The sequence below is a fragment of the Ictidomys tridecemlineatus genome, chromosome 9 (genome assembly GCF_052094955.1).
Source record: "Ictidomys tridecemlineatus isolate mIctTri1 chromosome 9, mIctTri1.hap1, whole genome shotgun sequence".
Taxonomy (NCBI): Eukaryota; Metazoa; Chordata; class Mammalia; order Rodentia; family Sciuridae; genus Ictidomys; species Ictidomys tridecemlineatus.
The window spans coordinates 117,506,270-117,519,890 of record NC_135485.1 but is presented as its reverse complement, the minus strand read 5'-3'; the positions used below and the strand labels follow the sequence as shown (position 1 = coordinate 117,519,890).

Genomic DNA, 13,621 nt, shown 5'->3' with positions numbered 1-13,621 from the left:
GAACCAGCATCATACTTTAATTTTCAGGTGAGGAAGTGGAATGCAGCATCAGGCAGCATCTTATTCCCTCCATCGCTATCCAGGCACTGTTATGTGTGCTTCTTTGGGAGCATGCTGGGTAGCACTCTGACATGAAAGTCATGGTCCCACAGAAGGCAGCAGCAGCAACAGCAGGTACAGTAGTTAAATTGCCCTGAAGTAGGTGCACAGACAGAAAACATGCCATGAGGGAGGCTTATGCATGGGAACTAGAACTAGGGTTATAAACACATGAGTGACAAGCTCTGACACCCCTGAGATAAAATTGAATGTTTTATTGAGATGCTAGAGGTCTCATTTCATGCAAGAGAAAGAGTCAGCGCAATTTGAATCATTCCTACTAAAGAGTTCTTGGAATCCATAAGCTAGTCAGATTTGGGGAAATACAGATGGAAAAGCCATTTAACATTTATTAAAATTTTATTAAATGCCAATCACTAAAGGTGGGTTCCATGAAAGGTATTCAATGTCTAAAAGGCACTGCTTAGCTCAGTAGTATCCCAATAAATACTGAATGAATGAATGAATGAATGAATGAATGAATGAATGAAAATTTTAAGAGATAAAGCCTAATTCCTAGACCAGTGGGTCTCAAGGCATCAGTAGTGCTGATGCTTTGGGTCCAGGCACCTAGATATTTGTAAGATGTGCAAATCTTCCATCACCACCTCAGATCTACTAAATTAGAAATTCTGAAGGAAACACTGAAGGAGACAACAACCTATATTGTCTAAAGCCCTCCAGGTGATCAAAAGTATGAAAACAGCTACCTAAATGAGAAAACCCAAGAAGAATGGGGCCAGCCAAAGGAAAACAGGAAGATGCCAAAAGAGGAAGGACAGAAGAAGTAAAAAGAAGACGAAGAAGAAGAAGAAGAAGAAGAAGAAGAAGAAGAAGAAGAAGAAGAAGAAGAAGAAAAAGAAGAAGAAGAAGAAGAATATTTAAAGTCGCATGTGCAATTTATCTATTGTTGTTCTAAACCTAACCCTCTTTGTGAGAGTTCCATCTCTTTGCTGACATTTCAGCCATTGGATTGACAAAAATGCAATGTGTCAATATCACATACTCTGTCCAGCCACCCACCCTCACATACCCAGCCCTACAGACTTAAGCCCCTTTATTAGAGCAAGTTCATGGTGTGTAGATACTTGGGAAAGAAGAAATTTAAGATAGACTACAATTCACAGCTTGTGGAATAAAAACCTGGAGCACTGTGGCTGGGTGGAGGAACTACCTCAGGAAAACTGCCAGAAGAAATCAAACCTCTACTGGCCATCACCAGTTATGCCTCCATAAAGATGCCTTTTATAGTAAAATCACACTGTTTTCCAAAGGGCAGTCATCAGGTTCCCATGGTCATGAAGCCTGTAGCATAGCCAAAAATTATAAGCCTAAAAGCTTTTGGTTAGAAGCCTAGAGTAGGTTCTCAAATGAAAAAGAAGAAAATATACAAAAGAGTACAACAGAAGAAAATTAAATATTTTTGTAAGAATGAATATATCACTTTTCTAAATAGAACACACCCCAATTAGTTTTCCACAGGAAATGACCAATGCTTTAGTAAAGAATGCACATTGGATTTCAGTTCTTTAGGGAATGAAGCCATTCGTGACTAAGGTAATCACCAGTTCAGAGGCAACTCCTTGTTTTATTTTGGCACTAATTGCTTACCACATAGAAATAGCCAGACAATGTAGTCTTTATGACCATAAATTTGCATTCAATTCAATTCAATTGAGAATCTGTAAACAAAAAAAAAAATTCTTAGCTTGGTGCTTGTCACAATATGCTACATTCTGCTCAGTTTTCTCATCTGAAAAATTAGGGTTATATCTAGTTCACAGAGTGATTCTAATAATTAAATTACTCATTACATATTAAACACTTTCTGCAGTGTTTGATAGTGTGTAAGAAATTGCTCATTCACTTGTCCTCATTTTCTTGCAAAGATGCTGCTGATACCTAAGTACTCTCTAAGGAAACCACAAGAAGGCATTGACAGATAAAACTAATTGATCGGCACACAATTTCCGGTTCATGAAATAGTTGTCAACTTACTAAATTACTTAGGCAGAAAATTATCCAGAACTTGCTTCACCATCTTCTTCTATACTTAAAAGACTTAAAAGATAATCAGAAGTGTATTTTGCATGCTAATTTGAATGTAAATCTTTGGTTATTTGCTTTTGAAATTTAGAACTGGTATATGGTAAAGTAAAGTACATGAAACTACAGTAAAGTGAATCCGTGGCAATATAATGGAAAGCCAGGGAATTTGTTTAAAAAGATATTAAGTGTAGATCAGAAATTAGACAATTTCCTCTGGGGTGGTTTGACCTCTTCAGGCTGATTGTACACACTTCCCTAGGCCTCTGACAATATTACCAGAACAAAAAATATTTAGTACAACAATAGTAAATTAGGTTGATTAATACTAATTTTACTATTCTTTACTATTCTTAAGTAGCACCTATCTCATAGGTTTATATGAATGTTGTATAAATTAATATATAAAAGCCCTTATTATGAATACATGAAATTCATGCATACTTGAAAGCCCTCATCATACAAAAAAGAAGTTAACTTTGTCATTATCAGAAAGAACACTGTGAAGGGAAAGTTAGGATTCATAAATATTCATTTATTATGACCAAAAAATAAGAGATCCACAGTTGTTCAAGTCCATTGATAAGGGGAGAGGTCAACCAATTATTAGATCTTTTTAGTTAGCCAGTTCTCCTAGAAATATCTCTTCCTATTATGGAGAAACATGTGGCAGCCTATCACAGACAGAGGTATTTGTTGTTATGTCTTGAAGTCCATCTTTAATATTTTCAGTTCAAATATTTTTGGAGAGGGTGGAACTGGAGTTGTAGCTCAATGGTAGAGTGCTCCTCTCACTTGTGTGAGGCACTGGGTTTAACCCTCAGAACCACATAAAATAAATAAAATAAAGGTATTATGTCCATCTACAGCTAAAAAAGAATTTTAAAAATATTTTTGGAGCAACTACTGTGTGATAGACTGTCAAGTTACTTTGGATGTAGCAGTAAAAAAGATAAACAATGGCCTAACAGTCAAGGGATTTGTGGTCTCTTTCTGCTAACACTTTCTACTCTACTCTATTCCCCAACTTCTCCCCCATCTACTACCCTTAGAATGAGCCCATACCTAACAGAAATGTCCCATTTCAGGTCTCAATTCCTTTTATTTCATTTTAATTCAGTACATCATACCTATATACAGCCTCAAATACAATAATTTTAATCATAACCAATTTGTCATCTACCAAGGGACAGTACTGGAATGGTTTAAACAGTTGTGTAGATAATTCACTTTAGTTGATAAATAATTCATTCATCAATCTGTCATAAGTTTTAAATGAACCAAAGGTTATTTTCACATATTGCTCACTGGATCTTAGGGGAAAAAAGTCATTCTCCTTTTCCTCAAAAAGGAAAAAAGAAATCCTAGTCAGACATGGGGTGCATGCATGTAATCCCAGCAGCTCAGGATACTGAGGCAGGAGGATTATGAGTTCAAAGCCACCCTAGGCAACTTAGAGAGGATCTGTTTTTAAATAAAATGCAAAAAAGAAGGGGGGTGTCTGGGGACTTGGCTCAGTGGTTAAACACTCCTGGGTTCAATTCCTGGTACAAAAAAAAAGGGGGGGTGGGGGGAGAAAAAAGTCTTTAAATTTGGTTGAACTTGAGTTAACAGCTTTCCTTCTAAAATCCATATTTTAAAAAATAAACAAAAATGTTTAATAAGATGGGCTTGGAATTTCTGTAGGTATAGCTTATAAGGGAGAAACTTGGTGAATCTAAGGTTATTAAACATTTTTATTACTTTTCAAGTTTACCATGGAGAAAACAATTCAAAATTAAAATGTATAAATTTTGCTTCAGTGTGCCAGTCTTGAAATTCTCAAAAGCTCTGTTATTTTAAGCCTAGACTCATAATGAATAAGGAAAAATGCATCTAATCAATCATTTGCAAGATCCTAAAGATTCTCAAATTTAAAACTTCCACAAATTGGCATCAGTTTATATGAGATGAACATAAAAAAATCACTATAAAAATCTGTACAAAGAAAAAGAGAAACAGAATTCGACTACAGATGTACATATACAATATTTAAAGGAAGACAAAGGATGCTTGCAACATGTGCCATGTCATTTTTTAATTCTTTTTGCATGTTCACTTTGTCTTCCTTCAGTAAAAATAACATTTAGAAATGATAAAAGTAACTGTTGAAATTAAAATTCAGTGAATAAAATGCTGGGTTCTGGATCCATGAGTGTAACATATACTGAATTAACTCTTCTACCAAAAATAACTTTAAAAGTTGGAAAAACATATAAACAATCCTCTGAAGGCATTAGAGACTTGTGCCAAGTAACACTGAGCAGCTAGAATTCTTGAGAAAGGAAAGCATACAACATGTATTAACCTTGACCTTGGAATTTTCCTCAGGGCATTTTCCAAATTGTAGTGAAAGTGAGGAAAACCCAAGAAGAAAGCAGCAGTCCCATACATCTAAGGAAAGGAGCTGGAGTTAAGGATTCTAACAGAGCTGAGTTTTAAGGAACAAACTGTTGAAGTGAAAGGAACTTGGAAAAGCACCCAAATCTCTGCACTCAGCTTACCCTCAAATTGTTAGTCAACATCTAAGCTATGACAAAGCAAGCCTCTAAGAAACATATAGAAAACAGCAAACAGATAACGCTAATGCCATGATTTCCGCAGCTGAAGGACCCTGGGGAAATTCAAGAATAGAAATCAAGGTGGAGAAGACTTGCCAAACCCAGAGACTTGGGAAAAGACATGTCCTAGAAATGATCACATCCTATAATTAGCAAAAATGAAATAGGTCAGACATAACAAAGCTTAAAATCAAGTCTTGACTGGATCAGGTCATCCACTGAAACCCTTTATTACTAAAAAAACAAAAATTAACATTTTTTTGTGGGAATATCAGAGTCTTTACATCTTATCATCTGTAATCTGAAAACTGATTATAAAACAAGCTTAAAATAGCAAAAGCAAATAACCAAAATAAACAGAAAGGAAAGGATATTTTAAATAAATAAAAAAAAACCACCAATGTGTCATCTGCCATGTCTTCCAGGAGGTCAGCATACTGCCCTTCAGCCTGCACATGAATCTTGTGCATCAGCCTCCACAGAGATTTGTGTCACTTCCTGTTGCATCACTTCCTATTCCTGTGCATGCACCTTGACTTTCAGGCCAACTTCCAGCACTGAGCTACTGGACTCCCAGGGTCCTACCATTTTCCAGCACCATAGGCCACCTCTATTGAAAGGCTCTCATTTTTGTGCTACCTGTGAAAGTTGCTGACATCTCCCAGGATATGGCAGAGGTGGAGGGATGCCAGTGATCATCTGAAAGTATCATTCAAAAGATATCTTGCTGGCACCCCTACAGTTCTATGAAATAAATTTATTTAAAGTTATGTGAAATATGAAAACTTCCCCCCCATTTCTGACTTGCACAACTTTACTTGATTATACACTAGAAAGGAAAGGATGATTGCCAAGTATATTATTAATTTGTGGAGAACTCCAATTTTTATGTAGAGAGAGTTGTACTGAGGCATTGACCAACCCATCCACAGCCAGCCATTCGGAAGAGCTCGCCTTGTCACCGGAGAACCCATGAGGTTTGAAGTGGTTGGCCACCTCCAGGTAGTCATCTAGGAGACCTAGGCTTTCTTGAGCCCCCAAACCCGACTGGTCAAAGAGGGAAATCAAGTCCCCGGCCAACACCTTGCTGCTCAGGAAGCTCAGTGATCTCTTTGCCCCCCTACTCCAGGAGACTAATAAGGAGCCCCCCGAGATGGTGAATCTAATTGGCCATCTCCCAGAAAGTTTAACAAAAACAGATCAGGTTGCCCCTTTCAAATTCTTTCAACCTCTTTCCCTTTCCCCTGGGGCTCTTTCTCAAGACTATTCCTTTAGCTTAGAGCTAGGCAGCAAAGTGGATATCTCTGAAGGAGAGAGGAAGCCCAACTCTGCTGCTCATGGTACTATGATCCCTCAGTGTGTCAAGGAGGAAGATGCCCCCCCAGATAATGACAGTGACATCTGTATGAGCCCAGAGTCCGACCTGGGCTCTCCTCAGCATAGCCCTTCCACCTCCAGAGGCTCTGCTAATGTCAGCCTGCCATCTCCAAGTGGTCCTTGTGGGTCTAACTGCCCCAAAGCTTATGACCTTCCTGGAGATAAAATGGTTATAGCAAAAGTAAAAGGTAAGAAGATGGATAAAAAATTGAAAAAAAATGGAGCAAACCAAGACAGCAACTACTGGGTACTGCCAGAAGAAGAGGGCAGAACAGGAAGCTCTTACCGGTGAGTGTAAAGAGCTAGAAAACAAGAATGAGGCTCTGAAAGAGAAGGCAGATTCTCTGGCCAAGGAGATCCAGTATCTGAAAGATTTGATAGGAGAGGTCCGAAAGGCAAAGGGGAAATAAGGGTCCCTCAGTAGGGTAGTCAGGAGTGCTGTGCCTGTACATATGTCTCTCGTGCTGAAGCTGTGTTGGAATAAATTATTTTGTAGTTAAAATAATAGTAAAAAAAAGAGATGAGCTATACTGAAAATATTCAGACTTTTTAGAAAATCGTTTATCCACTATTTAAAAAAAGTTGAAGAAATCATGAAGAACAGCAAGAAATTTCAAGTAGTAGTGATAAGAAGTATCTTTGTGGTATCCATATAACTATTGAAAAACTAGAATGTTTATCTTAAGACCTATTGAAGTGAGAGCTGTTTGTAAAGTCTTCCTTATTTGTAAGCTGCCCTAAATGAAATAGTCCTGGTGAATAATGAGGGTTAATTAGTCTTGCTTGAAACTGTGCCTGTGAAAATTCAATATAGTCTTATTTCGAGCGTACTGTGGTTTTCTCTTGCTTATTTTAATTTTCAAATATTATAGTATGCCACAGTTAAAAGTAGTAATGATCTATTTAGCAAAAAGTATATTTTTGTGCTATTATCTCAAAAGTTAAAATAAGATGTTCTTCTGCCATTATTCTGACTTTTCAGGGTATTACCTAATGTGTTTTGGAGGTGGATCCAAGAATTTCTTAGATTTTCTGTTGGAATTAATGTAAGAGTGTCTGATTCAATGGTAAAAAGGAAGTAAAGTGGGGTAACTTTTAAGTGATAATGTCATTTATGTCTTTAGCTTTATGATTAGAATCCTGTTAAAACTAAATGGCATTAGTTCTTATCTGTCCCCAAATTGGAAATTTACTTTAGTCAGTATTTTAAAGGAATTTAAAGCCATAACAATAGCCATAATTATTTTTACCCTAGAGTGCTAGTTAATGAATGCAAATAGATTAAAGAGATTTAGAGTTATTCTTCATTTAATGGTGCTTAATGATGTTTCTTTTCAGTACATTTAATACAGGTAATTTTCTTCAACAAAAATGAGAAATAATGCTCATTGACTATATGTGAGATATATGGTTGAGATAGGAGTTCTTTTTCAAGATTTTAAACTATACTATGTATTCTACAAAGGATTTATTTTTTCATGAAATTTCTTAGTTTTCACATTCTATAAAATAGAAATAATAGCTTAAACAGAGAGATAGAGATGCCCAGGTAACTCAGACTTTAAAATAATATGTTTAATATATAAAAATTATGAAAGTATGGACAAAAAATAAGGAGTGAAAGAATTTCAACAGGATATTGAACTTGTGAAACATCATCAAATGGACATTCGAAATCTGAAAAATTGTTTAAAAATCTAAAATTGAAAATTTGGCAAAGTTGACAAAGCAGAATACAAGGTTTATGATATCAAAAACAAGATCTAGAAAATATAAAAGTTAAATATCAAGGAGAAAAATAAATAGCACTGTGTGTGAGAAAAAATAGAACCTGATGTTGCAGAAAAGCACTGGATACAGTTGAAAGGTCAATGGTATGTGTGATTAGATGTCCAAAAGAAACAAGAAAAACAACATGGCAGAAACATTTGAAAAGACAATGACAAAAAATTTTCCAACATTAAAAGATATCAAAGATGCAAGACAATCATCAGAGTCAATGTAAGATCAACTACAAATAACACTACCACTAAACACCTCGTATTTTTAACTTTCTAAAAACCAAAATCAATATAGCTAGAACAAGAATTGTAATCTGAAAAGTTGCCCAAAAGAAAAACATCCAAATTGACACATGAACAGTTAAGAGTATGTTAAGAGAAAGGAGCATTAGAGACATCATACATGGTGAAAAGATCTATATGTGACACAGAGAGAAAGGAGAGGAAAAAGTGGAACAACAATAATATTTGAAAAGAAAATGGCCAAGAATATTTCATGTTCAAAAAATGCCACAAGCAAACATTTTGTAAAATGGAAACAAAATAAAATTTGAACAATTGAGGTATAATTGTAGTTTAAAAAAAATAAAGATCTTAGAACTGGATGAGTTCTGGGAAATAAATTAATAAAATTCAGTGATTTTTATAGAGGGAACAGCTTGAGAGTTACACAGGTAAATTACCTAAGGAAAGTCAGATCAGGCACATCCAGAATCAGAACCCTTGAATTCAAATTAATGACCTTTTCACTTCAAAATTTTCTCTCATTTGATTTTATTATCTCAGAATCATTATCAGATGATATAGATCATTCTATCATTTCAAAGATAGATTTTCCTAAACTATTTTTAAAGTGTTCCTGCTGACCTTTATATATTGCCTAACATGTTGACAGTGAGAAAAAGGAGTATTAGGTGAGTCACTTGTACAAGATCACATAATTTTAGAGATATAACAAGGATTAAAATTTAGGTCACTCAACTTTCAAGTGACAATGTTTTTCTTATTCAGCTTTTTCAGTTTTGTTTTGTTTTTTGTTGTTTTTGTTTACAAAAGGCTTTTGAGCACTGCAAAACCACCGTTCTTTCACTTTGTGTTAGCTTTAACAATTACTTGTTTTGAGATCCATGCAATTTCTAATCCAGTCCCTGTACTCTGAAAGGGGAAGGACTAAGGAGAGAATGGAGAAAGGAACTGTAATTTATTGATAGCAGCCGTCTAACTTTTGTTGACCTAACACTTTTCCTCCTTTATTTTGGAAACAGATTCCACTGCACCCCTGGATGTGAGAAAGATGACATGACTCGGCTATGACAAAAACCATAGACCTCACTCTTATTCAGCCATTGGTCCAGGGTTGGGAACCTCATTCAAGCTTGTAATATTAGGCTTCTCATTATGGCCTTTAAGTTCAAAATGTTCACTCTTTAGTCATGAAGTCATGAGTTTCTAGTCATGAAGCCAGAAACTGATAATGGCCATATCTCAACCAGTTTAGAAAAATGAAGCCAGTATTCAAAAATAAGTAAGGGAAAAGGAAGAGGATAAATGACACAGATTAAAGTTCTATGTTCCATCTTCCCTGCCTTTTCCACTATTAAGGTAAGCCTATAAATATACACTTTTGCCTGATAAGCTCAAATTGAGTTTTAATCCCTTGAAATTCAGAAATTTTCATCTGATGCAAAGATTTATACTTAAAACTGAAACCCTGTGGAATGTAGGCCCTACTATGTGGAACTGGCTGAGTCCAAGATGGAATAGGAACAGTGAAATTCCTCCATCTCCATCTGGGTATTTAACATCCCTGTTATGTACTGTATTGGTTTAAATAATGTCTCCTAAAAACTCTTGTCCACCTGGAATCTCATAATGTGACCATATTAGCAAAGAGGGCCTTTGCAAATTAAGGTCATACTGGATTGGAATGGTCCAAAATCCAATGACTGATACCCTTATAAAAAGAGAACGTACAGAGACACAAGAAAGAAGCCAATGTAAAATCAAAGTAGTGCAACTACAAGCCAAGGAATGCAAAGGATTGCTAGAGCCACCAAAAGCTATGAAGAGGCAAGTAAGGATTCTTCCCTAGAGCCTTCATCAGGAGCATAGTCTTGCTGACACCTTGATGTTTTGACATCTGAAAAACGTGACAGAATGTTGTTAGCTGCTTACCTTGTGGTAAGTTGTAATAGCAGCTCCAGGAAACTAATGCATGCAGTAATAAAGCTGTGGGTAAAAACATTGCCTAATGCATTTTAGGAGTCAGACCATGTACCTAACAAGGCAGATGGTTTTGAAAATTGAAATAAAACATATACAAGTACTTGATCATGTTCCTACTTCCTAAAGACTGCAGGAAAATTCTAGAAAGAGAAGTTTTAGTTCAAACCTACTCATCTGAAGAAGACTAAAGATAACCTAATCATACAAACAAGGGGCATATTCAGATTTTGTGGGTCTGACAGTTACACAAGTTAGGAGATTATATTTAAATTTAAAAGAATACAAAATTGTATCTTAAAATGAATACTAGAAAAAACATAAAAAATCAATTACACGTTTTTAGAAGTTGACAAATGCTACGAACAACATCAATTCACACACTTTTAAAATTATTGTTATTAATATTATCAAATAACTCCCTGATACAGCTAATATCTATCCTATATTTTTGACAGGTATTCTTTGATAAGTTCTTAATATGGCAATGATTTTTAATACCTCTAAAGAGGATAGAAAAATAATCTGGCTTTTAATATAGCTTATTGCAATCTATTTTTTTACTATTTTTTGAGGTTTAGAAGTTTTCCTTTCACTTTCACAACTAATTATAGAATTTTGCTTCTTCTAAATTCCTCCAGTTTCTCAACCAGGTGACTTTTTGGTCAGAGATTAAGCCCCCAGAAAATTGTAGCTTTATGATATAGCTCAGTATGCTTGTCCCCAACAAACACACATACACATACACACACATACACACATACAAACACACATATGTACATACACACACATATTAATGGCTCCTCCAGCAGCTGGTCCAGCTCATCAAGGTTTCATCTATTTTCTTCACTCTTTTAGGTTTGGGATTTGTGATGTTAGATTAGTTATGAGATCTTGTTATTAGTTCCCAGAGAGGAGAGCAAGGAGGATTTCGTATCCTACTTTTTGGGGTTAAAGACAAGGCACAAATACTCAGTTGGGTATACAAGGGGCTGTTACTGGAGGTCAGTCAAATGTAGAAATAGTGCTAAAGATACACTCTCACTCAATTCACACCCTGGGGATACCACTGCACCTTTAAGACTGACCTGTAAGCTGGCACAGCCCAGAAGCTACTTTGCAACTATAGCTGCTGCTCCCACACCAAACCAAAAGATGCAGAGTGACCAAGGAGCATTTGAACTTAACCTTTCTTAGATTCATAATAAATCTACTTATGCAAAGAGCTTGGATTAAAAGGGGCCCATTTTACCAGCAGCCTGACAATTATATAGAGTTGGACAATCAGGAGCTATGCTAGACAGCTAAGCTGAATTCTCAGTTTCACAACACAGGAAGCTATTCTAAGGTTATTAGTTGAAAGCTTTTTGTTTTGCTTGTTTCAGGCAACAGAAAACATATGAATCTCAACTCAAGTCTCCACCAAAATCAATTTTACTGGTTTAATGTCACAAGACCATCCAGAAGCACAGTAAGTTTCCATGCAGTTAAGTCTTACTATGTTTCTCTGTGATTTTCTTGGCTTCGCCCTTTGTCCAAGTTCTGGCTTCATCCCTAGACTGACTTACATCTTGATCACACAGTGACTTCCTGAGGCAGCAGACACTGTAGTCTCCTTCTTTCATGTTCAGGCAAAGGAGATGATAAATATTTCACAAGCCCCAAAGGTTTATGAGCTTTGTGCCAAAGTCAGTTCTACAGATAAGAGTGTCATCCAGGTTTGTACTTTGGTCTACATTCTCACTGCTATACGACTTACCTGCTAGAAATGATTTTTAATAATCCCTGGAGCTTACTGTGTGATCAATCCCACACAAATCCTTAATTTCCTACTTGCTAAACAATAGAGAATGGCTAGAATATCTCTTGGATAGGCAAACAAAATGTCTATAGTAATCACAGTGGATTTTCTTGCATAGTGCACCAATAAAACCATGAGATTCTGGAAGACTGAGACAGTACTGACTCAGCTCTACATTCTCAGGTCCTTCTTCATGGCTGGCATGTAATCCATATTCAACAGTCATCTGAATGAATGAAAAAAATAGAAGAATACTTGATTCTCTTTGAAAATATATTTGTCACCAACCATTCCTGTAATTCCTGAAGCATAGTATACTTGTAATAATATTTGTACAATACCTTATTGTTCAATCCCACCTTGCATGGTTATAATTTTTACCTATTGCTTCCTAGGTCTTTCACTTGATTTCAACACATTACTGATTATTTTTAGAGCTGCCATTAACACAGACTTCAATTGCTGTCCTGTTTTCCCCTTGAGCAGTGAAGCAGTTGCCATGGAAACAGAATCCAATGCCTCTCTAGAGCCTCACATCAATGCAGTTTGATGAGAGGAACTAACATATTACCTCCTACCTGTACTTCACAAGTCTGCAGATATGTTACTCAAAAAAGATGCAAGTCATTACTGGAGGAAGGCATACTTGATGAAGCATAGGTTTGACAGCTTGTCTGAGAAAATGTATCAGAGCTCCCATCTGGAAATAATGCTTTAATCAGAGGGGGAGAAATATTTTAATGCTTGAATTGACTAAAAACGCAGTCACAAGGTAGATGTTATTGAAAGGTTGGAGGGAGAATAATTTTATTTGGTACCACTCAAAAGCACAAAGCCACAGACGAGTATCCCTTCTTCCAGAACCATGTATGGTGATTTTGTGGCAGGAAGTATCTTTTCCTCCATTTTTACCATGCACAAAAATTGGGATTTGAAATCTTATCCGGGTGGACTAATGAGGGAAAGACAAAGTAGTTTACCAATCAACACTGGATGAGGCAGCTCCTGTCACCCAAGGGATTTTCTCTGGAGACAGTTGCAGTTGCTATATCCTTGGTTTCTGCTCTTTCAACAGCTGTGCAGGGGCTACACTGGCTATGTGAGACATTCTGCAGGGAAGCAACAGCAACAGACACACAGAGTAGAAATTATCCATCACCAAACTTTTTATCACCTTTATTGGGACATTTTAGAACTGATTCATCAAGGGTCAATAATTGGTTCTAAATTCATGGAATTTAGTTCTAAGTGGAGTTGGTTTTAAATCTCAAGTAGAACAAATTTTCATAGTAAGACTAAGGTTTGGCCTTTTCAGCACAACAGGATATTTTATTTGGTGACTGGATATGTTATGACAGCATTTTCTATCACATCGTGAGATGCTTGCACAGAATACTCTGTAGATCTCTGAGGGTAACCTGAACTAACCCAAGGATGTGATCTAGAAGAAACCAGGATGAGGCAGATACATGTTACACAGGGGCCAGTGGATGGGAAAAGGGAAGATTATATAACCTTAGAGTCAACTTTGTCAACCAGAACCTAAAGCACATGGACCTAAGCAAAGCCGATGTAGTGAGTAGAAGAGCCACTGCCAAGTAATCCTAAATGGAGTATTGAATCATAAGAACAGGAAGGAAACAATGAGCAGATGAGAAACAAAGCTGGACAGGCACATGTACAGACTGGAACAG

At 36.3% G+C, this 13,621-nt stretch overlaps 1 protein-coding gene across 1 annotated transcript; it reads left to right on the top strand.

The window, feature by feature from the left end:
• The first annotated feature begins 832 nt into the window (after positions 1–832).
• LOC101958119 (cyclic AMP-dependent transcription factor ATF-4) lies at positions 833–6,532 on the top strand. Its single transcript, XM_078020748.1, is given in 3 exon segments — positions 833–886; positions 5,803–6,333; positions 6,335–6,532. Coding segments are annotated over 3 exon segments (783 nt in total).
• The last annotated feature ends 7,089 nt before the right edge of the window (positions 6,533–13,621 follow it).